Here is a 21430-nt window from a genome sequence, read left to right as displayed (position 1 = left end):
AAGGTAACTTCGTTGTTGATTTTTTGTCACATTATGCATATAGCTTTCTTAAAGGATTTCATGTTTTAGAAAACCGGCGATTGAGTATTAGCAATTGGCTGCCTCATGATAGATTATGTGTTTTTTACTTTGTTATATTCGTTAGTTTCTCTTTTCGGGCGTTGGCCGTAGCATTGTACCAAAAAAAATATATAATTGAAAATTGAATCATATGATAATTTTTATAAAAGTTTAAATGATTATATATAAAATTGATATTTTACAAATATTGTGGTAGATTTGGAAATCTTATAATCTAGGTAAAAAATTTAATGTATAATGTATATAGGGCCACGGGCCCACGAGCACGCAAATAAAATGATTCTTGTAGTAAGGAGTACCACATATTTTTATATAAAAATAATACAGTACTATGAATTTAATTTCGTATTTAAATGAACATCTATACAGCCAGTAAAATCACTTTGAAGCCCAAATAACATTTTGAGGCTAATGATATGGGTTTTGAATTTTATTTATTACACATGTGCACCTCTCTATAGTGAAATCGAGATGATAATATTTGTCGAAAAAAGATGATTCGGGCTATCAATAATAGTATTACTTAAAATATTGCGTAAAACTTCCATATAATTGTAACGCCTATATTAACATCACAAAAATATAGTGTTCACATTTAAATAGAGCGTTTTAAAAAAGTAAAAAATGAAAATAAAATATTAACGTATATATACAGGTATATATGTTAGATAAACCTCGCTTTCAACAGGCGGCTAGGGTTTCATTCCTCTCCCCTCCCCCAGTGAGAAATTGTTTTGTCAGGGTTTTGCTATTTGCTGTTACTGAGCAAGAAATGGCGACTATAAACCCATTTGATTTGCTGGACGATGATACAGAGGATCCCTCGCTGCTTGCTGCTCAGCTCAAGATCGAGCCGAAGAAAGCCGTAGTACCATTGGCCAAGCAGCAGGTGCAGCCGAAGCTCCCCTCGAAGCCGCTCCCCCCGGCTCAGGCTGGTAAGCTCTAACTCTCTGTCTCACCTCATTATAATGAATACTGTTTTTCGATAAATTTTCTGTTGTGGTTGGCTTATTGAAATCTGCACATTTGTTTTTATCTAACGATAGGTATATTGAAAATTACTAAAGTTTTTTTCGATAAATTTGTTCTTATTCATCAATTGATTCAGCGTCAACACAAATAGTGGTTTTTGTTGCGGTGATGTTCAAATTAGAATGTTGTAATTAGTAAATTTTGAATCTTGGTGACGGTTCGAATGGAGTCTGTATGATTTATTGGGTGTATACCTTTCTGGATGCACGTACTATTAAAGTTGCATATGGAGTATGTTCATAATTTATTTGCACTGCTTGTGTTTTGTTTTGTCATGTACTCCATCATTTTACTCATTGGAACCATTGCTTACTTTTTCACCTGTACATCGAATCAGTCAGGGAGGCAAAATCTGAATCTGCACGAGGTGGCCGTGGTGGTGGTCGTGGATTTGGCCGTGGTCGTGGCGGTGCTGGTGGAGGATACAATAGAGAGTTTTCCAGCAACGAAAACTCATATGGCAATAGGGAGTTCTCTACCCCTCAGGGTGCACCTGACCAGGATGGAAAGTCTTATGAAAGGCGGGGTGGCTATGGAGCACCCCGTGGTGGACGGAGAGGTGGTTACAGCAATGGAGAAGCTGGAGAAGAAGTGGAGCGCCCTCGTAGGACATTTGAGCGTCACAGTGGAACTGGACGTGGGTATGTATGGATTGTGTTCTGTGTTTTCAATTAGTATGGTATATCTACAGCAGGCTGATGATGTTTCCATATAATGATTTATATTTTTATGTAGAAATGAGATGAAACGGGAAGGATCTGGTCGTGGAAACTGGGGAGCACCTGAAGATGAACTTGCACCGTAAGAATTCAATTGTCTTTCTTGGCCATTGCAGCTCATTGAGGATGCCGGCCATCTATGGGTTGATAACTAATTTTCGTTTTTCTAGATTGACTGAGGAAGTTGTTAATGGAGGTGAGAAAAACCTGAATGTGGAGAAGCTCCCTGTGGAGGAAAATGCTGCAGTAGATGGAGAAAAGGAAGCTGCTAAAGTTGAAAATGAAGAGAAGGAGGCTGTGGATAAGGTTAAAAAAATATACCATTTGATTTTCGACTATTCGTTCAACTTAACTGCTTTCTTTTTACATAAGCAATGCTTCGTAGGGGATTTGAAGACTGTTGGAATAAATTGTCTGGCCTCTGTAACTTTTCTGTTTTATATTGAATTAAGATAAATTATGACTTCCACAGGAGATGACATTGGAAGAATATGAGAAGCTTCTGGAGGAGAAAAGGAAGGCTCTGATGGCTCTTAAAACTGAAGAAAGGAAGGTTGATGGAAAAGAGTTTGCCTCAATGCAACAACTTGCAGACAAGAAAGCTAATGACGATATCTTCATTAAATTGGTAAACCTCATAACTTCATACTGGCTGAATACGTGCATCTCAGTCCTCTGTTACTTCTTTTTGGTTATTACTTGAATATGTAGTAGTATTATAGCTTATTTGATAATTTATCCCCTTTCATTTTAAAAATGTTATCCCTCATTGCAGGGTTCCGAGAATGATAAAAAGAAAGATTTAGCAGAGAAAGAACAAAGAGCTAAAAAGGTATCATTCGTGCATACTATTTTTTTATATGCATATAGCTTGGGCCACGCCGTTCTTGCATCTATATTATGGGGTGTGGATCATACCACTTGAATGTTATTAGTGTTCTTAATGTTGTTTATGCTGCCATTTCAAGCGTAGAACCTGATCACATAATTTTATTGTAGCCTGAAGTTGTGGTTATACCATCTGTTGAACTTGACCTATTTAACTGGATTATTAATTAGCTTTTGGACAGATACGAATTTGTGCAGAATCTGATACTTGTTTATTTGGCTTGTCTAGTCTGTTAGCATCAATGAATTCTTGAAGCCTGCTGAGGGTGAGAGGTACCACAACCCTGATGGCCGTGGGAGGGGCCGAGGCCGTGGACCGAGAGGAGGAGGCTATGTTGGGTCCAATGACAGGAGTGGTTTCCAAGCACCAGCCATTGAAGATCCTGGCCAGTTCCCTACCTTGGGTGGCAAATGAGATGTTACTTGTGCTCCTTCTGCCGCGTATTATGCAGCAGCTCTAACTAACCGGGCTAGAGAAATACCGGAGTAATGGAGTGGCCTGTATCAAAAAAATTCTACATATTTATGCGCAGCATGTTTGTTTGACAACTGTTTTACTTGGTTTTTTTTTTTTGTTTTTTTTAGCTTTTTTCTAGAGTTAGTAACAAGCTCTAGACGTTGATGCTCAGTTTTGCTTCGTAAAATTCAGAAAACAAGTTTTAGGATGTCCACAGTGGTAATAGCCCAGCAATAGCTCAGTCATAGCCCAGCTACAAACTCCTCTTGCCATGTCATCAATACTAAAAATCCTCCTGCCACATCAGAAATAGCCATAGCCTAGCCATATCATAAATAGCTCAGTCACATCAATAGCCACATCACTAATAACACAATATACGGAATTTAATTTATGAGACATATACGGGAAACATTAATAATACTATTTTAATTTTAAAAAAAGTATAATAAATTAAAAAAGTACAATAAATTTAGAAAAGTACTAAAATTTTAAAAAAGTACATTAATAATAAAATTTACATTAAAAAAAGTAGAATTTACAAAATTACATAAATAAAAAAAACTAACTCCGAGCAGTCCTCCGCGCCCATAATTCTTCAATTAAATCCTTTTGGAGTCGAATATGAGCTTCCGTTTGACGCATGTCGGCATGTGCTTGGAGGAGGCCGGCTTCATCGTGAGGTACCCCACTCCGTGCGTTGGGGACGGCCACGCCGTGGCTTGGACCGGCTTCATTATCTTCGTTGGCCCAATCCGTCAGTTGTACACCTTCATCTTCGACAATCATGTTGTGCATGATAATACAGGCGTACATTATATCAGCAATGCAGTCGACGTGCCACAAACGCGTTGGACCCCTAACCGCCGCCCATCGAGCCTGGAGCACACCAAATGCGCGCTCCACGTCCTGCCGCGCGGACTCCTGCCGTGCCGCAAAGTAGGCCTTCTTCTCATCTCCTGGGCATCGGATCGTCTTCACAAAGACGGGCCACCTAGGGTATATCCCATCCGCCAAGTAGTAGCCCATATCATGCCGGTTGTCGTTGGCGACAAAACTGATGGCCGGACCGACGCCCTGGCACTGCTCGTTGAATAGGGGCGACGAGTTGAGGACGTTTAGGTCGTTCGAACCGGCTATCCCAAAATACGCATGCCAAATCCACAGCCGGTAATCAGCTACGGCCTCGAGAATCATCGTGGGATTCTTTCCCTTGTAGCCGGTCGTGTAGAACCCCTTCCAGGCAGCGGGACAGTTCCTCCACTCCCAATGCATACAATCTATGCTGCCTAACATTCCCGGGAACCCATGCTGTTCCCCATGCATCCTCAGTAGATACCGGCAATCTTCGCGGGTAGGCTTGCGGAGATACTGATCACCGAATACTTCAATCACGGCTTGACATAAATACTTCAAACATTCCAGGGAAGTCGTCTCACCGATGTGGAGGTACTCGTCCCACATGTCTGCCGAGCCGCCGTAAGCCAACTGCCGGATTGCCGCAGTGCACTTTTGAATTGGTGTGTGGCCGGGTTTGCCAGCAGCATCGTGCCTGAAGCGGAAATACAGATATCGCTGCTCCAAGGCGTTAACAATACGCATGGCTCTGCTCATCCTAAAACGTCGCCTGAAAATGTTGGCGTTGAACCGCGGCTCCTCTGCGAAGTAGTCTTCGTATAGGCGCTGATGTGCAGCTACGTGATCACGATCAATCGCTTGTCGGCGATGTACAACTGGCCGAGGTCGAGGTACCACCGGCTGCAAGGCTCTTTGCATCCATTGGTCTATCCCGCGGTTGGTATATGCCTCAAACGCTTCGGCCATTCGACGTTCGTACTCCTCAGCGTCCCCCCCACTACCTCCACTACCATCACCCGCGTTACTCATTTCTCGGTGTTGATCTTGTATAGAAATTAAGATAGAGAGAGTACTCATTAATACAAGTGGTGCGAATGAAAATGAAGTGCAAATCGCGTATATATAGTGTCGGGAAAATTTAAAAAAAAAAAAAAACCGCTGGGCGATGCGCTGAGCGATCCCGACGCTGCAATGGCGCCGAGCGGATCGCCCAGCGCCCGTCGACCGCCTAGTGCTAGGCGATTTTTAATTCCGAAAAACCGCTCGGCGGTTTTCGGAGGCTGCAATGGTTCGCCTAGCGACCGCCTAGCGCCGGCGCTCGACTAGGCGGTGCGCTAGACGCCATTGTGGATAGCCTTACCATTTGACAATATGAGTTATGTTTTCTTGCTTCTCATTATACTCTTTTTGGAGATTATGAATTACGGATGGGGTATAGTAATTAATTATCCGTTGGAGATTATGAAAACTAGTATTCTAACTCTCTTGTACACCGACGCTGAGTCCATTATACATGACCTAACGTTAGTGTTCCAACTCCCAGATGGGTGTCCTAGTCTCTACCTACTATATTTTAATCACATTTTCTTTCTATCACATTTACACTTGATCAATTTGATACCTACTAGTATATTTCAATCACATTTTCTTTCTATCACATTTACACTTTATCAATTTGACATTAAAGTTTGTATTCTTTCTATCTTTCTTATACTTTACCAATTTAAATGAAAATTTGTATAGTTTTTAAAAATTTATTTTTTCATATGAAGGAGTAGTAGATATCCTATAGCAAATACACATCATGAAAATATAAGATTCCATGTATTTTTCCTCGATATAGGATATCGAATCTTCGTGGAATTTTAATATTATTATTATTACTACTTCTATATGGGATATCGAATTATCATGGAATTTTATTATTATTATTATTATTATTAATAATAAAATTCCACGATAATTCGAAAAATTATATGAAATCTTTTCGGTAATGTATTTTTACCATAGGATATCTACAATAATAGACCCATTCCTGTTAACGGAGAATATGAAGTTTCAATTAAAAAATAAAATCATGATTCAGAATCTTTTATGACATACATATTATAAATAAATAAAATCCTGAGTTTTTTTTATCGATTTTATTCTATAAATAAATAAACACCTTTACAATAAGGAAATAATAAAACAAAAAAAGGAAGAACCGGCACCGCACGGTTTATAGAAAAACCTCACTCTTTCTATACTCACTGTTGATTGCGGCTAGGGTTTGCCAACATCTCTCTCTTCTGTTGATTCTCTCTCCCCACTTCTGTTCAAGAGACATAGATCCGTTGATTCCAATATGAATACGAGGTTAAATTAAAGGCTTACTTATAAATAATCTAAAAAAACAAGGTTGCGCTTGGTGCTGTTGCTCAAGAGATGGCGACGATAAACTCTTTTGATCTGCTGGGCGACGATACCGAGGACCCCTCACTCCTCGCGGCTCAGCAGAAGATCGAGCCGAAGAAAACCGTTGCACCACCGACTAAGCAGCCGGCGCAGCCAAAACTCCCCTCCAAGCCGGTACCCCCGGCTCAGGCTGGTCAGTGCTTCCTTTCGCTACTCTCTCTCTCTCTCTAATCATGAAGAATATGACATGTCTGTTTCCATTAAATTTGTTATATTGTTTGTTTTTTTCGAAAATATATGCGTTTTGACCCTCTATGGCTCTATCGATTATTATTCATAATAAGGAATGTGAGAATCGAGATACTGCGTTATTCAATAGTTTAAATGTGCTTGGATTATCGCAATATAGTTCTGTTAGTGAAAATTTGTGAGTGAGAAGTTCGTAGTATGAAAACCGTGATTTTTTATGGCTGAAATTCTTCTAGCTAAATTTTTTGATCCACGGTAACTTTTACTAGTTTAGATTTTATTGGAGCTTTGATTTGGTAGTGCTAATTTTACTATTCATCGTCAATTGAATGTAATACACCGACACCTAGGTAGTTGGGTTTTGTCTAGAATTTATCTTTTGTCATTCATTTTTAGTATCTATGTGATTTTCTTTAGCCCACCGTTGAACCATTTTTGCCTTCCTCTGACTTGTAATACCAATCAGTCCGAGAGGCAAATATGATTCTGCACGAGGAGGTGGACGGGGTCGAGGACGAGGACGGGTTCTGTCTAGAATTTATCTTTTGTCATTCATTTTTAGTATCTATGTGATTTTCTTTTGCCCACCGTTGAACCATTTTTGCCTTCCTCTGACTTGTAATACCAATCAGTCCGAGAGGCAAAATATGATTCTGCACGAGGAGGTGGACGGGGTCGAGGACGTGGATATGCTCGTGATGGTGGTGCGCGTCCTAATAGAGACTTTTCCAACAATGAAAACTCATATGGCAATAAGGAAGTATTTGCTGCTCAGGGTGCACCTGATGAGGTTGATGGAAGGTCATCTGAAAGGCGTGGTGGCGGCTATGGTGGACCTCGTGGTTCATTTTCTGGTGGCCGTCGAGGTGGTTACAGCAATGGAGATGCTGGTGAAGGAGATCGAGACCGCACTCGAAGGCCTCTCGAGCGCCGTAGTGGAACTGGCCGTGGGTATGTGTGCAATGGGTGTTATTGTAATTGTTTATGTACTGTTGTCTGTTTGTTTAAGTTGGTAATGTCACTTACCCCATTCTTTAACACAGAACTGAGATGAAACGAGAAGGGTCAGGTCGCGGAAACTGGGGAATGCCTACTGATGAATTGGCACAGTAAGAATTTTAATTGATTTCAGTGGCTGTTAGAGATGTATGTATGTTTCCATTTCGCCAACATTCTACTGTTTGATTAACGGAATTTTCTTTTTAGAGTGACTGAGGAAGTTGGCAATGAAGACGAGAAAAATCTGAATGTGGAGAAGCCCTCGGGAGAGGAAGATACTGCTGAAAATGTAGAAAAGGAAGGTACTAAAGAGGAAAATGAAGAGAAGCCTGAGGATAAGGTGAAAGAATTGAATAATTGAAGTACAATGCTTGAAAACTGTAAACGATTTCTTTATCCTAAAGGCTTTATGTAGTACCTTCTGACTTGATACTCTTGAATGTTACTCGTCTTACTTATCCACTTTATGGCAGACACTACCTTTTTATTTTGATATAGGAATCACAACCACCCTTGACTTTGACATATGATAAAATACTGGTTTATAGGAGATGACACTGGAAGAGTATGAGAAGCTTCTTGAGGAGAAAAGGAAGGCTTTGCTTGGTCTTAAGTCTGAGGAAAGGAAGGTTGATGCAAAAGAATTTGAATCAATGCAAGCACTCTCAAACAAGAAAGCTAATGATGATGTCTTCATTAAATTGGTGAGTTACTGTACTCCCTACTGAGTATTTTTTACTCGTCTCTCCTTTTAACCTTGTTTTTTTGGCTATTGCTTCTAAAAGTTACCTTATTTTGAGAGTTGGCTTTTCTATTATTAATGAGATGCTTCTCTGCAGGGCTCCGAGAAGGATAAAAAGAAAGAGTTGGCTGAGAAAGAAGAGAGAGCTAAAAAGGTATATTTCCATGGAAGCCGAACATCTATCCCACGTTTTTATGATGTATTATTGGTTGAACAAGTGCCGAAGAGGCTCCTTTTTCCTATTGTTTATTTGCCACTTAGTTGCTGTAGCCTGCAATTGTAGATATTTAATGTTGCAGTTCCCCTAGCTCTGGTCTTACCAATGATGATCAACATATCCACATCTATTTTGCGAAGACTGGGATTCATGCTCTACAAGCGAAGAAATTTTGTCGGATTGAAATCTGATGTCTCTTTTATTGGCTGTTTTTTCTAGGCTGTCAGCATCAATGAATTCTTGAAACCTGCTGAGGGTGAGAAGTACTACAGCCCTGGTGGTCGTGGACGAGGTCGTGGCCGTGGCGCTAGAGGAGGAGGCTTCAGTGGGCCAAGCGACAGGAGCACTTTCCAAGCACCAGCCATCGAAGACCCTGGGCAGTTCCCTACCTTGTGTGGTAAATGAGATCTGCCGCTCGTCGTTATTTATTGCAACATTGATTCTCAGTTTTGCTTTGTGAATCTGGAAACACGTTTTAATTGTTTGTTTTGACATTACATTATTGCCTTTTATTTACCCGTTTTTACATCCCTTGTCGAATGTGTTGTGCGCTTAATCCATCGACTTGTAAATTACCTAAGAAACAGCGAAAACAAATTATTCGAAATTTTAATGTTATTTTTGTGTTGCATGTTTTTACTTTTTACGAGTAAGAAAAATAACTTTTTAGGTTATTTTTGTGTTGCATTTAATATTTTTATCTGACGTGTAACATCTCTTTTGAAATTGTTGCATTTTTTAGTGCCCGTTCGGTTTAGCATATAAAACAATAGTGGATACAATATAGGATATGATATGATCGGATGGGCTTTATCTAGGATTATATTAATTTTAGTTTACTATCAAATTGACTAATTAATTAATATTAATCAAAATTCATTGGGGTTTCTTGGCAATCATCTCCAACCGCCGCCTTTGCCCATCTGTCGCTGTCCATGTCGATCCCTTGCCACCCATAAACGCCGCAAAAATCGACCTCCGACCTCCAACACACACATACAAACTGCAAAATACAATCTCCAATATACACTCAACCTACAAAAATCGCACCGAATAAATCACTCCAAAGATGGAGAGGGGAGGGGGAGAGAAGGGATCGCCTATGGGTGTTTGTTGGAGGCTCTTATTCCTCTCTCCGGTGAATCGGTACATCATGAGCGAGATTTGAAGAGAAAATGTCGTGAGATTGATTTAGTCGGAGGCCAGATTAATAGTCTTATACAAATAGCGGAATTGCATTATTTTTGCGGGCTTGTATGCGGGCCTCTTACGAGTTGCAGGCCGTAATTTTTATCTATTATGCCAACCAAACACCATTTTATATAATCTTTGAGACTTAATATTGTTTAGTAGTGGATACCGAACATGCACTTAGTGTATTAGAATTATATTTCGACTCACGTTTTAGTTTTTACAACATCAGAATTTCTCTTATTTATGTGATTTTATTATTCTTATTAAAATATTAAAATGTTTATCTCCGAACTAATACCGGGCCTGTTTTTTTGTTAGAAAAGTAATGTAAAGTGAAGACAATATTTCATACTAGAATTCATATTTCCTAATATTTCTGACAATATTTCAAAGAATTCTTAATATTAGTATCATTATAATAACAATTAATATAAAAGTAATACTACTGATTATTGTTTTAATTGATATTGTTAGTGTAACAATAATTGTAATTATTTACTACTATTATTCTTGTAATGAATTAAGTAATACTGTACCTGTCTATTTCTTTCCGGTACAGATTTTATGAAATGTAAAGGAAAATGGATGAACATAAATTAGTGGAATGTGAGACACTATTACCATTTATACTAAAATTAACTTGGATTTTTATTTGCGGACATAGTAAAATGAAAAAAACAGGACTTCTAATCGCGGACGAATGGAGTATAATTTTATCGTGCATAAGTTAAAACCTAAACTTCGCGTCTGAAAATAAGGAATTAAGTGGTTGAGAATTTGATATATTTATGTACATTGAAAATTCATCGGTTGGCATTGTATATACAAAAAACATAAGGGGTATGTTGAAATTTAATGAAACTGTCTATTTGTACAGATTTCAGCCCAATTGTTAAGCATTTTTTGGTTCAGCTAGAGAACATATAAGTACGATACAATAGCTTATATAATTCGTTGGAACTTATTTTTACAATTTGAAACAACAGCTTATAAGTCACTGGAAATCATCAAAATCTTTTCAAATTAAAAAACAACGGACAAACACAGAAAAACACATAAATATTGCTTCTCCTCTAGAAAAAAAAACAGAGAACAAAATTCATGAATACTATATTTTTCAACAATCTAGAGATAGTCAAACAATTCGTAATGGATGAAGTACACAAACATAGAAATTAAACAAATGAATTTTGTATGTTGCATGCACACCTTGCTCATTTATCCCCAAAAGTAAATAAACGTACTCTCATATATATAGTATGATCAAAAGCATTCATGTGATTTCGAATTCACTCTTAAACACAGTCGGATTGAGAAATTTATTTAGGGGGCAAAAGGATAAAATAAATAAATTATATACTATGTGAAATTTACTTTGGTCATCCATGCACATATAGCTTTCTTTAAATAAATATCAAATTTAATTATGAGAATAAGTGCGAAATATTAGAGTAATAGTATAATTATCAGTAGTATGGCTTAATAAGACTTCATTATTCCTCAATTATTCTATTTCACTTCTCTCATGTCTATATATAGCACATTTGAGCTCTGAAAACAGTAGTATTCATCACATTATAATACTACTAGTACTTAAATATACTAAAGTAAGATATAATAAAATGAAAATGGGTAGAGCCATTGCCCTCCTCTTTGTGGTTGTGATATCTCCAGCGGCAGCGCAGCGGCCGACACCGGACCAGCCGGTGTCGCACTTCGTTGGCGACACCGATGGTTGGACAACCGGTGTCAACTACGTCAAGTGGTCAAAGGACCAACTTTTTTATGTTGGTGACTCCCTTGGTATGATCCATATTCTCTACTTTTCAATATTCTATAAAAATATTTGTTTTTGTCATTTAGTATGTGCACATAAATTAATTAATTTGTTTTACGCTATCTCAGAATATATTAGGAGTATTATTAATATATCAATATTACTTCTTTTTTTATCTCAACCATATTTATTCAAATTGAGCGATAATATACATGTTTTTTAAATTATGTAATTCCTGTATTTTCTTGATATTATAGATAAATTATCGCGGTTCATCACTTCAAATCATGGATGCTGTGATCTTGTTTTTTGCAAAATCTTTTCTTTTAATCATCAATCAATATCCAATAGTGTTATTTTAATTAGTTGAAGTAATTTATTGGGATAATGGTAATACAATTTCAGCTGCATTTCACTGTATCTCCCATATTTATTAATTTAATTAACATTGAAACATGTTATATTTCCAAAGTTTATATTTTTAGAAACGGTGTTAGTAGATTTGAAATGAGAAAAGGATTTGGTTTTGGTGTGTATAGTGTTCAAATACTGGGGTATTACCCATGCTGTGGACGAAGTAAGGGCAAATGAGTACAAAAACTGCAACACTGACAACATCATCAGCTCCGACCAAACCAGCCCCACCAACTTCTCCCTCGTCATCCCCGGCATCCGCTACTTCATCTGCCCCAAGTCCGACCACTGCAGCCAGGGGATGAAACTAGCCATCAACGTCGTCGATGCCAACACCACCAAAGGCAGTGCCGCCGCTAGAGTTGGCGGCGCGAAGAGCTTCATGGTTGGTTTGTTGATTCTTGTTGGAGCCATTGTTGGAGTCATGAGCTAAGGCAAGGCAAGAGGCAGTGCACTTTGTTGTTTCCTTGTTGAGTTTATGTTTTAGTAGTACTATAACTTTGCTTGCATGAATGATATGTGCTGACATTGTGTGACAATCTTTGTTCCTTTTTTATTTATTTATTTAATAGGAGTATTATTTGCTTCTAAAAAGAGGCCAAGTTTTTACAATCTTTGATGTTAGTATCTTACTACTATACTACTACTATTTTTTTCGAACTTTTAAGTGGGAGTAGTAACACACAGATTTCAAATTTGATTAAAAAGGGTCTAAGTTGTACAGAATTTGCGGACCACCCAGTCAATTATAAAATTCTCAAACTTTTGCTGTTTCATTATTATTTGAAGTGGGGTTTAAGTTGTAGTATCTGATTTGTCATACAATTACTAAAAGTTGGACCTGAAAATTAAGATGTTTCCTCAAGGGTGAACCAAACCTGTATCATCAATCAATTTATACATATAATTTATTTTTTCTTGTATGTCTCCATCCCTATTTCTATTTCAATAATATATGATCCTTCCGAAACTGAAAATCATGTTCATTCAACTATATATTTATATATTCTCGAACCCCCTAAAAATATCCTGAAGCGCAAAACTAAAAATAAAAATAAAAATGAAAATGAAGAAGGGTAATTAATTACGGGCTTCCATTAATATCCAATTTTTCTTGAATAAATTGTTCAAAAACGATACTCCCATCTTCTTATCTGTAAAGCGATAAATTGAATGGTCTTAAATTAACGCAATTATGAGTTCGAAATCAAGTTATCGACCATTTAGGTATTATGACCTTATTATAAGCACATTGTTCGTCGTTAATTAAATAATTCGGTTATAATGCCTCTTTTTAATACCGTTGAAACCCCAATCCAATGAATGCATACCTATTTAATACCAAAGTGTATTTGCACTTTAAAACACATAAAACAAAACAAACATTGATCAATTATTTAATTAAGTCGAAATGAAATTTTATCCACTGTCTTACAAATTAGTGGCTGTCACATTATCACATAATTGGTCGTAAAAGGGAATGATGGGATAATTGTGAAACACTCAAAGTTCATAGTTTATTTTTCAGACTTATGAAAAATATGGAATACACTAGAATTCAAAGTTCACTTTCGTGATTTATATTGCAAATTTATCTTAAATAGTTAATGGTTAAAGGTACAAACACGAGCAGCGCGCACAGAGTTTGGCCCAGTCTAATTGGAAAACAGATGGTGTTTTACTAACCACTAATAATTAAATTTGGTCATATTTTGGGGTCCAACAATCAATCTATGAGATGCTATTCATTATTTGATCAATCAAACTATACGTAATAAATTTGATTTGATCAGGTCTGTGTATGTAATCAATCCATCCAAGCATTAGACAAATCACCCTAGATATGTAGTAGAAGATAAAGGGGCACACAACATATGTAATGATGTACTTACTTATTGCTCGAATCGCATATATATAGAGAAATCAAACCATGACATGGTGTACTATCAAATTTGAGTAGACTTGGAGGATAATACATTCCACACAAGTACAACATTTTTGCGAGTGCATGTGTGTGTTACTTGTATAATTTAGGTGTAACAAACACATCATGCGACGGATTGACTATTTTAACTACACTTTCAAGTATTATCCTATAAATTAAATTAATCCATTACAAATTAAAATATGGAAAATATATGAAATCTTTCTGAGAATAATATATTAGGATATATTGCTCAACTACATAGCGTAATGATATCATAATTAAGCATATATGCTCAACTAGTCATCTACATAATGATATCATATGTGAATTACAAGACTCTATCTCTATCTATAAAGTAAAATGACTAAAATCAAGTTAATCTCATTAGCATTAGCATGATAATAACAATGACAATATATTTTTTCTCCTTTTTCCAACTATGTTATACTCCATGTGAGACCAGGTATTCCTATTTAATTGCGATGTACAACTATATTTAGTTATGCTAACCATGAAACAGAAATGACTATCATTATTTTTTTTGACTTGCACTGTATCATAAATATGCATTAGGGAAAATTAAATTATTGAATCACGCAAAGTTAAGGTATTCAAACATTACGTTTGTGTGTTCAAATTTTACTCACATCGCAATGTATATTTTTATGGTGTTTTGTGTAGGCAAAATAAAATACCAAAATCTAATTTTAGCGAGAGTTCGGTCTGAGTTCAATTTTATTTGTGCTGCACAGTGCATAGTTTTCACTTTAATTATGATGATATATGGTGGTCTCTAAGAGCATCCACAATAGCACCTAGCGCACCGCCTAGCTGAGCGCCGGCGCTAGGCGGTGCGCTAGGCGATCTATTGCAGCCGCCTAGCGGATTTCGCGAAAAAAAAACCACCTAGCGCTCAGCGGTTCCGCGGCGCTAGGCGCTATTGCAGGGTCCGGATCGCCTAGCGCACTGCCTAGCGCGAATTTTTAAAATTTTTTTTGTTTCCGAAACACTATATATAAGCGACTTGCCTGTCATTTTCATTCGCACCACTTGTATTAACGAGTACTCTCTCTATCTAAATTTCTGTACAAGATCAACAACGGTAAATGAATCTCAACAACGAGCCTACTTCAGGGAGTAGCGGATCTCAAACTCCCCCGATCCCCGTGGGAGGTGGATGGAGTCAGATGCCCCCATACTACAACATGTACCCGTGGCAGCAGATGATGCCCGGGATGCCAGCGGGGGGGGAGTCCGCCGGGGGCGTTTCCGGAGATGTCGGGGTGGGCACCCAGTGTCTAGATGCCGGGGTGGGCACCCGGGGTGCAGATGATGCCCGGGGGGTACCGACGACGCAGGGGACTCCCGCGACACAGGGGATGCCGGGGGACGTCTATCGCCCCAGTTTTGATTTTTCGACTGGTTCGTCGCACACATCGACGCCCGAATGGCGGGCGGCGGTGGACCCCGTGGAGAAGAGTTTGCTTCAAACATTGCTCCTGAGCATGCAGGAGGATTTGGAGGCGGCACGGAGGGAAGCCGCCGGGAGTAGAGGCTGCGGCGACGGAGGCGGAGGCGATGGTGGCGACAGCGACGGAGGAGACGACGACGGCGACGATGAGTGAATTATTGTACTTTTTTAAAAATTATTGTAATTTTTTTTAATTATTGTACTTTTTTAAATTATTGTACTTTTTAAAATTTTAATAGTATTATTAATGTTTCTTGTATATGTCTCATAAATTAAATTTCGTATATTGTGTGATTGTTAATTATTTCATTTTGTATATATTTGTTAATAGTGATGTGGATATTATGTGGCTAGGCTATGGTTGGGCTATTGCTGGGCTATTTGCTTGTTTTGATGATGTGGCAGGAGGATTTTTAGTGCTGATGATGTGGCAGTGGCTAGGCTATGGCTGGGCTATTGCTGGACTATTCCTATTGTGGATGGCCTAAGGATATGAATCGGATCAACCAATTTTAAATATTCATCACCAATTATTTTATACTACTATTTGGTTCCAAAAAATAAAATATTAGTAGTAGCATTAGTAATAATTAATTTTTAAATATACCGAAGCCACAGTGACAGATCATTAAATTCATATAAGAGCATCCGCAATGGGCGGACGATGGCACGCCCGATGGCGCGCATCATCCTCACCCATTGCGGGTGCGTGCCATAGGGCGCGGACGATAGTCGCGCCCTATACTTCGGTCGCGGAGGATAGCGCGGACGATGGTCATCGTCCGCGCCATCGTCCGCCCCATTGCGGCTGTCACGGACGATGGCCGCGGACGATGGTCATCGTCGCGCCATCGTCCGCCCCACTGTGGAGGTCGCGAACGATCGACGCGGACGATGACACGTGGTTTTGATTTTTTATTTAAATCTCGTTTCTCATTTAGTTGTGCATACCAACAGGAGCATGAACAGCTCATGAGTGACATGATTGAAGAAGTGTTGGCTCGTAACCGCCGTCGCTGAGTTTGCGTTTTTTTTAATTCGCATTGTAATGTATTAATTTTTATTAATTGAAATGAAGTTTATGAAATTCGTATTTTAATGTATTATTTTTTTAAAAATTCGTATGGATTTTATAAATATTTTAAAAATGATGACGTGGCGCGCTATAGGGCGCGCTTTATGGCGCCCCACTGTAGAAGGGGAGGTAGGAGGATAAAACTGCTGACGCGGCGCGCCTTAGGGCGCCCCATTGCTAAAGCCCTAATGATCTCTCGATATCTCTCAAACAAACAGAGGTACAGGCCACCAAACTTAACAGAACTACACCAGCCAAGAATCTACTAGAGAGAGAGAGATCTTCGCGCGAGTTTATTTGAAGGACTGAAGAAGCTGATACAATCGCGACAATATCAACACTACTCATACTATTTAATATTCAGGCGCATAATGCCACTAACTGCAGAGGTTTTTTTGTTTAAAATTCTTTTTTGTCCTCTGATTGGTCTATTGTAGATCTTGATCCTAACGAAGCTACCTCTCTTTCACTTGATAGCTAACTGTTCGAGAAACTGCATCGGCTAGTCCGACTAGCTCTGTTCCACATTCAGTGTCAGTTAGATTTGAAGTCTTACTGGAAAGCACTGTCGAGTTGAAGCTGGTTTTGAGTTCGGATAGGAGTATATTTTACCCAGATTTCAGAATCGATTGAGGTGCGGCGGATCAATGGACGACAGAGGAGGAGAAGGAGGATCGTTTGTGGCGGTGCGCCGAATTTCTCAAGGCCTCGATCAAGGAACTGCCTGTCATTCTACTGGTACATTCCTTTTATTCTTTTCGCCTCTTCTTTCAATGATCTTTTGATTGATTTATCCTCTCTCTCTCTCTCTCACACACACACACGCGCCTGTTTATATAGTATAATCATGCGCAAAGCGTGAGGTTAATGTTTTTGGAAAATCTGGTATAGCCGTATAGTTAATTGACAAAAAAGCTACGTTAGTTTTTTTTCTACGGATGGATGCACTTAAAATTTTACTGATTAGCACAGCAATCAGGAACTTCGTGCTTTCTCATGTTTATTCCTGTTTTGTTTTACGAAGCTTTTTTCATTCCGTGTGTCATACAATAAATTTGCTGCTGGTTCTGTTTTCGTAGCTTGACTGAGCTGATTTTGTATATTGAACTAAAGCTCTTCGGTTGTTGTGCTTGCTTCAATAAGCTTGTTTGCTTTTTTGTTTTTTTTCCAACTTTACAGTCACTCACTATCCTTCTACAGTAAAATATGATACATGCATTACTACATATGGAGCTGCGTGTTATAAATAGGATGGGCTTGAGTATTGATTACCAGGAAGAATCATCTATTTGTGCAGTGAGGCAGTGTTATGTTTAGTGATATTAGAGGGAGGACACTGATGATGATCTTATACTAGAGTCGGAATTATTTAAACTTAATTACTTTAACTTATCTAAAAATCTAGAAATAAAACATTGGATCACCAAAGACATACTTGAAAAATTGGTTGAAAGCTATCATTCTAGCATGTTCTTGGGTATCAATTGATTCTTAGCATATCACATAGAATGGAATACATGAATATAGAAAATGTGTATATTTTCTCCTATTATTTTCTTTTATTATAGTTGAGGTTGTTGCAGGATCTTCTGCGTGGCTAGGCGGAGGCCTTTCGTGTGTTTGAGCTCAAAGAAGAGATTTTGAGGATCATCCATCATTTGAGTTGACGCCCGCACAGGTAATATATGGCTTGGTTGGACTATTCAGTTCATTTTGTTTTTCCTTTTAGGTGGGTGTTGCTTTTACTCCCCATTACTGCAGTGTTTGCAAATCATTCAGCATATATTTCAACTCGTTTGATATCTACATTTCTCCGATGATGTCATGATCGAGTCCACTTTGAATTATCGTATATCTAAATAAATCTGGTGTACTACAAAGAATGTGGCTAGCAATACTTATGTGTTGGTTGTTAGTTGTTACACTCTGGAATGCCTATTTTTCTTGGGTGGTCCTGCGTATATTGTGATTGCTGGGACACCTAAAACAAGTGGATTTCATATCAAGGCTACATGTTCATAGTGGTAATTTTATAATGCTTTTCACTATCAAGTTCAACCCATGATTCGGACCTGCAACATGTGGATTTTATATCACGGCTACATGTTCATAGTGGTTTTATAGTAATGCTTTTCATTATCAAGTTCAATCCATGATTAGGACCTGCTTCAGTAGATCCTGATGTAATGTAACTGTATGTATCTGGAAGAATGTTTACACAGACTACAGAACCGGATAAATATTAGTTATGATAGTTCAAATCCGGAGCACCAGGTGTAGTTCATCATACTTCTAAGAAGTTTGTTTATTCGAGTAACATCTGCAGGCCTTATTTGAAGCAGAAACAACCTTTAAGTAACTTAAGCATGTATATGTGCCTTTTTCTTTCATAGGAAGCTCTAAAGGCATTGTGGCATGCTGCCTTTCCCGAAGAGCAACTACACGGTTTAATATCAGAACAGTGGAAAGAGATGGATTGGCAGGGGAAAGATCCATCGACAGATTTTAGGTATTCCATCATTCTCCTGGACTTTTGGGATTGCTTGAACCAAATTGGTAGTATAATGGCTTATAGCATATTATTTCAGGGGTGGTGGTTTCATATCATTGGAAAATTTGTTATACTTTGCGAGGCACTTTCCTGTATGTTTTCTATCTCCATGACCATGTCTATCTTAATCTACCTGTCTGTGCATGCGTGCAAGGCATATTTATCACTTGTACTTTAGTGCATGATCTTCGGACTTTGTATGATAGTATAATTTTTTTCTGGTAAAAGCTCACAAAATATCATTCACAGAAATCTTTTCAGGATCTTCTTCAGAAGAAAGAGGGTGATAGGGCAATGTGGGAATACCCCTTTGCCGTAGCTGGTGTCAATATCACATTCATGCTTATTCAGATGCTTGACTTTGAAGCAGGTAAGTTGTTGGATTTGAGGCCAAATGGCAATCACTGAACCATAGAGTGCCTGTTTGATCATTTCTCCTGAAAATACTTGCCTCAAGTGAACCAAATCCTCCAAATTTTTCCAGCCAATAATTCTTTTCATCTGATATTAAGATGCACCCTCTCTGTATTCACCTGAAAATATTATCAACCAGTCTGAACCTATGTTAGTCTCCGGAATTAAATGACAACACTTAACCTTAATTTGAGTATTTCATTTTATTCCTTGTCAGCTTACAGTACTAGTTTGATGTAGTTCCTAGCGCCTGAGCTATAATTTTTTATAAAGCAGTCAGAAGGTTCTTGAAATTTGTGCCCTTTACGGAAATTGTTAAACATTGGAGATGAGTTATCCTGTTTGCTGGTCCTGTAATTTGTTTGTCATATTTGCAGTAAAGCCCAGAACACTTGTGGGAGCAACCTTCTTGAAGTTGCTTACAGGTAAACATATCCATCTTAGCTCATATCTTATGCAAACACTGGCTAGCCAGTAAATGGCTGACTAATTAGATACATATACTCCTTTTCAACTTGTTAGACGCTCCAAATGTAGTTTCACTTTTTAATAATTTCATCTCATTCTGGCAGATAATGAATCAGCTTTCAACCTTCTATATTGCATTGCGTTCAAGCTAATGGACCATAAATGGCTCGACATGCATGCTTCGTACATGGATTTCAATGTAAGTTTGTTTACTAATTTGTCAGAAACAACTTCCCATAAGGTTCAGATAGGGAGAGGACTTCATTAAACTACTTTCACTTGCTAGCACAGATAAACTCTGAATCTTCTTCATTTAAACAAAGACTTGCATGTGTGTGTGTTTAAATATGTAACAATCCCTTTTTCATGATACTCTTAGACTGTGATGAAAGCTACTCGGCATCAGCTGGAGATGGAGCTTCTCCAGGAAGACATTGTATGCCTCGAGGACCTGCCCTCTTATAGTCTTCTTAGTTGGTAACCTAGTATCCAACTTCCGTATTTTCTGAAGGTATGAGCCAGTATGTCCAATGCCAGGAATGCTATTTTGTTGGATAAAATCCCAATTTTGGTGCTTCCAACTAAATAGATTTGCTGATCAAATTGGAGTGGTGGTTTTTCGTATTGAGGGAGGGGGGGAAAAGGACTCTTAGCTAGAAAGTGATGCTAAAGCATGCTTATTAATGCTCTTCATTGGTGTGAGCTTTTAAAGCATACATTGTCTGACCTCTGTTAATCTATGTGCATCTATCTTTAGTGACAGATATATGAACCAAGTTTAGTGAAAGATGAATCCTTCAAAGTCCACTGATTTTGTACACCATCGTGCTCTATGGAAACTGCAGCTTTAGTTATTGAAACTGAATCTCTTTTGCATTATCTGTTCTGAGTCACATCAAAGTTTGGTAGATCAAACATAGAATACCAGAGACAAATGTAATGAGTTTCCTAGCATTCATCTGCGCAACTAAAGTATGCTGAAAAACTATGTTTTAGTTCCAACGGACTAGGACATGTCAATTACTATTAAGCCCTTCTTGGTACGATGGGATGGAATGAAGATATGAATAGAACGAAGATAGGAATGGAATGACAATTTATTAATGGTTCAAGACCATTTATGTAGTTTCCACATATAATTTTATTTATGGTTTATTTTATAAAATTTTCACGGCACATGCTATATGTCTTTGGATTCTACGAAGACATGATAAGGCCAAATCTGTACACGAGATGACAAGAAAATCATCGACACAATACGTAAATTGTCTTGATAAAATTAGTTATGTAAAGAAATAATGAATATACAAGCCATTTAAGCAATGGCACCAGTGGTCTAGTGGTAGAATAGTACCCTGCCACGGTACAGACCCGGGTTCGATTCCCGGCTGGTGCATTTGCTGTGATGATCGACTTTAATGTGTGGTATTGGGTTACCTACTTCCTCTGATATGTCTGAAGAGATATCTAAGTTACTGTCTGAGCAAAATATTTTTTACT

The 21430-nt window shown here is 38.2% G+C and overlaps 4 protein-coding genes and 1 non-coding gene across 5 annotated transcripts; all 5 read left to right on the top strand.

Annotated features, from left to right (window-relative positions):
• Positions 1-755: 755 nt before the first annotated feature.
• Positions 756-3385, top strand: LOC121809380 (RGG repeats nuclear RNA binding protein A-like). The gene is made up of 7 exons (XM_042209963.1): positions 756-1016; positions 1451-1754; positions 1849-1914; positions 2003-2138; positions 2305-2460; positions 2608-2664; positions 2950-3385. Exons 1-7 carry the CDS (start codon positions 854-856, stop codon positions 3133-3135), a joined length of 1068 nt encoding a protein of 355 aa, XP_042065897.1. The 5' UTR covers positions 756-853; the 3' UTR covers positions 3136-3385.
• A 2871-nt stretch (positions 3386-6256) lies between these two features.
• LOC121806321 (RGG repeats nuclear RNA binding protein A-like) lies at positions 6257-9257 on the top strand. Its single transcript, XM_042206317.1, has 7 exons — positions 6257-6625; positions 7314-7632; positions 7725-7790; positions 7888-8020; positions 8229-8384; positions 8520-8576; positions 8859-9257. Exons 1-7 carry the CDS (start codon positions 6463-6465, stop codon positions 9042-9044), a joined length of 1080 nt encoding a protein of 359 aa, XP_042062251.1. The 5' UTR covers positions 6257-6462; the 3' UTR covers positions 9045-9257.
• A 2131-nt stretch (positions 9258-11388) lies between these two features.
• On the top strand, positions 11389-12636 carry LOC121807557 (mavicyanin-like). Its single transcript, XM_042207821.1, has 2 exons — positions 11389-11636; positions 12150-12636. Exons 1-2 carry the CDS (start codon positions 11456-11458, stop codon positions 12455-12457), a joined length of 489 nt encoding a protein of 162 aa, XP_042063755.1. The 5' UTR covers positions 11389-11455; the 3' UTR covers positions 12458-12636.
• Positions 12637-18693: 6057 nt separating this feature from the next.
• Positions 18694-20995, top strand: LOC121808670 (ELMO domain-containing protein C-like). The gene is made up of 7 exons (XM_042209269.1): positions 18694-18771; positions 18891-19006; positions 19086-19140; positions 19298-19418; positions 19840-19887; positions 20035-20129; positions 20310-20995. The coding sequence occupies exons 1-7, from the start codon at positions 18694-18696 to the stop codon at positions 20409-20411; spliced, it is 615 nt and encodes a 204-aa protein (XP_042065203.1). The 3' UTR covers positions 20412-20995.
• Positions 20996-21255: 260 nt separating this feature from the next.
• Positions 21256-21326, top strand: TRNAG-GCC. Its single transcript has one exon. It is a non-coding gene; the product is annotated as a tRNA-Gly (tRNA).
• Positions 21327-21430: the final 104 nt, after the last annotated feature.

The sequence above is a fragment of the Salvia splendens genome, chromosome 6 (assembly GCF_004379255.2).
Source record: "Salvia splendens isolate huo1 chromosome 6, SspV2, whole genome shotgun sequence".
In the NCBI taxonomy this organism is placed as follows: domain Eukaryota; kingdom Viridiplantae; phylum Streptophyta; class Magnoliopsida; order Lamiales; family Lamiaceae; genus Salvia; species Salvia splendens.
Note: the sequence above shows the minus strand (reverse complement) of the source record. Positions and strands in the feature narration are given on the sequence as shown.

Excerpts from the sequence above, each read along its gene's own strand:
- LOC121807557 (XM_042207821.1), top strand. The coding sequence starts at position 11,456 with ATGAAAATGGGTAGAGCCATTGCCCTCCTCTTTGTGGTTGTGATATCT. Across the intron at positions 11,637-12,149 it reads TTATGTTGGTGACTCCCTTG|TGTTCAAATACTGGGGTATT; the intron begins GTATGATCCATA and ends TGGTGTGTATAG.
- LOC121809380 (XM_042209963.1), top strand. The coding sequence starts at position 854 with ATGGCGACTATAAACCCATTTGATTTGCTGGACGATGATACAGAGGAT. Across the intron at positions 1,017-1,450 it reads GCTCCCCCCGGCTCAGGCTG|TCAGGGAGGCAAAATCTGAA; the intron begins GTAAGCTCTAAC and ends ACATCGAATCAG. Across the intron at positions 2,139-2,304 it reads AGAAGGAGGCTGTGGATAAG|GAGATGACATTGGAAGAATA; the intron begins GTTAAAAAAATA and ends TGACTTCCACAG.
- LOC121806321 (XM_042206317.1), top strand. The coding sequence starts at position 6,463 with ATGGCGACGATAAACTCTTTTGATCTGCTGGGCGACGATACCGAGGAC. Across the intron at positions 8,021-8,228 it reads AAGAGAAGCCTGAGGATAAG|GAGATGACACTGGAAGAGTA; the intron begins GTGAAAGAATTG and ends ACTGGTTTATAG. Across the intron at positions 8,577-8,858 it reads AAGAAGAGAGAGCTAAAAAG|GCTGTCAGCATCAATGAATT; the intron begins GTATATTTCCAT and ends TGTTTTTTCTAG.
- LOC121808670 (XM_042209269.1), top strand. The coding sequence starts at position 18,694 with ATGTATCTGGAAGAATGTTTACACAGACTACAGAACCGGATAAATATT. Across the intron at positions 19,007-19,085 it reads GATCCATCGACAGATTTTAG|GGGTGGTGGTTTCATATCAT; the intron begins GTATTCCATCAT and ends ATATTATTTCAG. Across the intron at positions 19,888-20,034 it reads CTTCTTGAAGTTGCTTACAG|ATAATGAATCAGCTTTCAAC; the intron begins GTAAACATATCC and ends TCATTCTGGCAG.